We start from the raw sequence: 1,691 nt of genomic DNA, 5'->3' as shown, positions 1-1,691 counted from the left end.
GTGTCGCAGAGATTTTTTGTATTCTATGTTTTCTTCATATAATCCAAATGAGAGACTTAAAAATACTTGTTCTTGCTGTGATGTTTGTTTTCAAGTTTGTTCATGTTCTGAGTGTCAATTCTCGCAATAGAGAAAATTATCCTTACCATATAATAGTCAAGTATTTTCATTATTAATACATAAAACATTATTATTCATTACATTATGGATAATATGCACTTTACTTGTGTGTATGTATGATGCACAGAGAATAATAGAAATCATCTTCTGAACAACATTTATTGAACTTCTTTTGAATGATGTTATGATAGAAACAATGAGACCAGTAACACGGATAATATCTTTATTCATCTTATTCTTGCCAGTGAGAATTAATTTTAATAGTTCAACAATGCATGGAGCATGTGATTTGATCTTTTGAAAGTAATTTGCCCATGAAAAATCAGCTAATTTAATGCTGATTAATGAATCTGCTACATTGTTTGAGCAAAGATGTCGCATCTCCCTTTTTAAAAGAGCACCAACCTGACCCAATAGTGGCTGCAAATATCTACGATGCTTGATGAGTTCCAGTGCGAGAGATTTCGGTTTTCCTCTTACCAGCAGAGAAGCAATTTTTTTTCTTCTCGGAGTCACAAGGTGAGTCATACGTGGTGTTTCATAATTAAAGACAACCTATGATTAATGTAGTTGATAATAATAGCCAGCATATATCACATGTAATGCATGCAGTAAAGTTATTTGTAACAAAATGCATAAATTCTTACAGATAAATCAGGATCCTTCCTTTTCTTTGGTGTAGTTTGCATGGTCTGATCCAGGCATCTTGCTCTTTTAATCCCAGGGTTAACGACAGTAACTGCAGTGTTGGGAACTAGTCCAGAATCTAAAACGTTTATAATGTGGGCCTCTAGCTCTTGCTGCAATTTCATGAACTGTCCTAGCTTCTTGTAGCAACTTTTGCATGCATATCTACATGTAGTCCATTCCATGATGTTCGTAGATGTAGCACATCCCGGAAATTCTACCCCCTTCAATTTCATGCTTCTCTCAAAGAGTTCAACTAGCGTAGGGACTACAGATTTACTGGACTCAGAGGTTAAAAGTCTCCTATCTCTGTTTGTTGCAGCACCGCAGCAAAGACAATTCTCAGCCATGTTTAAAAACGTGGGAGTAAGACGCTGTAACCATGGTAACTAAGCAATAACTATAGACACGGCAATTTCATTGGGTCTCCCATTTTTGGCAAATGCAACACGAGTTGATATTAGGCGTGACACCAGACTCTTATTCGGTAAATTAGAGCATAGATACTATATACCCCTGGATATGAAACACGGCCCGACCGGATGTTCTGAGGCTTGTTTCACCGGAAATACGTCATATTACGTTTTCATTCAGAATAAAAATAAAACAATGATAAAAAGTATTATTATTATTGCTAATAAAAGTGTGATTTTATGTACAATAATACAATAAAACTTGACATTTATCATGCATTATAATTGCTGAAACTTTCCTTTTCTTTTAGTATATGCAGTCTACCAATGCATGACTTTCTCATCTCTTGTCACCTAAAAATGATGAATTTGACAACACAATTGCACCAAAACTAAAAATACACTCCTTTTGAGAATAGGCCCACTACAACTACCTATTCTCAAGCTACAAAGCCATATAGAAAAAGTTCC

The 1,691-nt window shown here is 35.1% G+C and overlaps 1 protein-coding gene across 1 annotated transcript; it reads right to left on the bottom strand.

Moving 5' to 3' along the window:
• Nucleotides 1-141: 141 nt before the first annotated feature.
• Nucleotides 142-1,316, bottom strand: LOC109592331 (uncharacterized). Its single transcript, XM_020007802.1, has 2 exons — nucleotides 768-1,316; nucleotides 142-675 (listed from the first exon to the last, which is right to left on the bottom strand). Exons 1-2 carry the CDS (start codon nucleotides 1,155-1,157, stop codon nucleotides 157-159), a joined length of 909 nt encoding a protein of 302 aa, XP_019863361.1. The 5' UTR covers nucleotides 1,158-1,316; the 3' UTR covers nucleotides 142-156.
• Nucleotides 1,317-1,691: the final 375 nt, after the last annotated feature.

This window comes from Amphimedon queenslandica, unplaced genomic scaffold (assembly GCF_000090795.2).
Source record: "Amphimedon queenslandica unplaced genomic scaffold, v1.1 AMPQUscaffold_5578_Cont22455, whole genome shotgun sequence".
In the NCBI taxonomy this organism is placed as follows: domain Eukaryota; kingdom Metazoa; phylum Porifera; class Demospongiae; order Haplosclerida; family Niphatidae; genus Amphimedon; species Amphimedon queenslandica.
Note: the sequence above shows the minus strand (reverse complement) of the source record. Positions and strands in the feature narration are given on the sequence as shown.

Coding starts and splice junctions, on each gene's coding strand:
- LOC109592331 (XM_020007802.1), bottom strand. CDS start 1,157: ATGGCTGAGAATTGTCTTTGCTGCGGTGCTGCAACAAACAGAGATAGG. Junction 676..767: donor GGAAGGATCCTGATTTATCT/GTAAGAATTTAT, acceptor CATTAATCATAG/GTTGTCTTTAATTATGAAAC.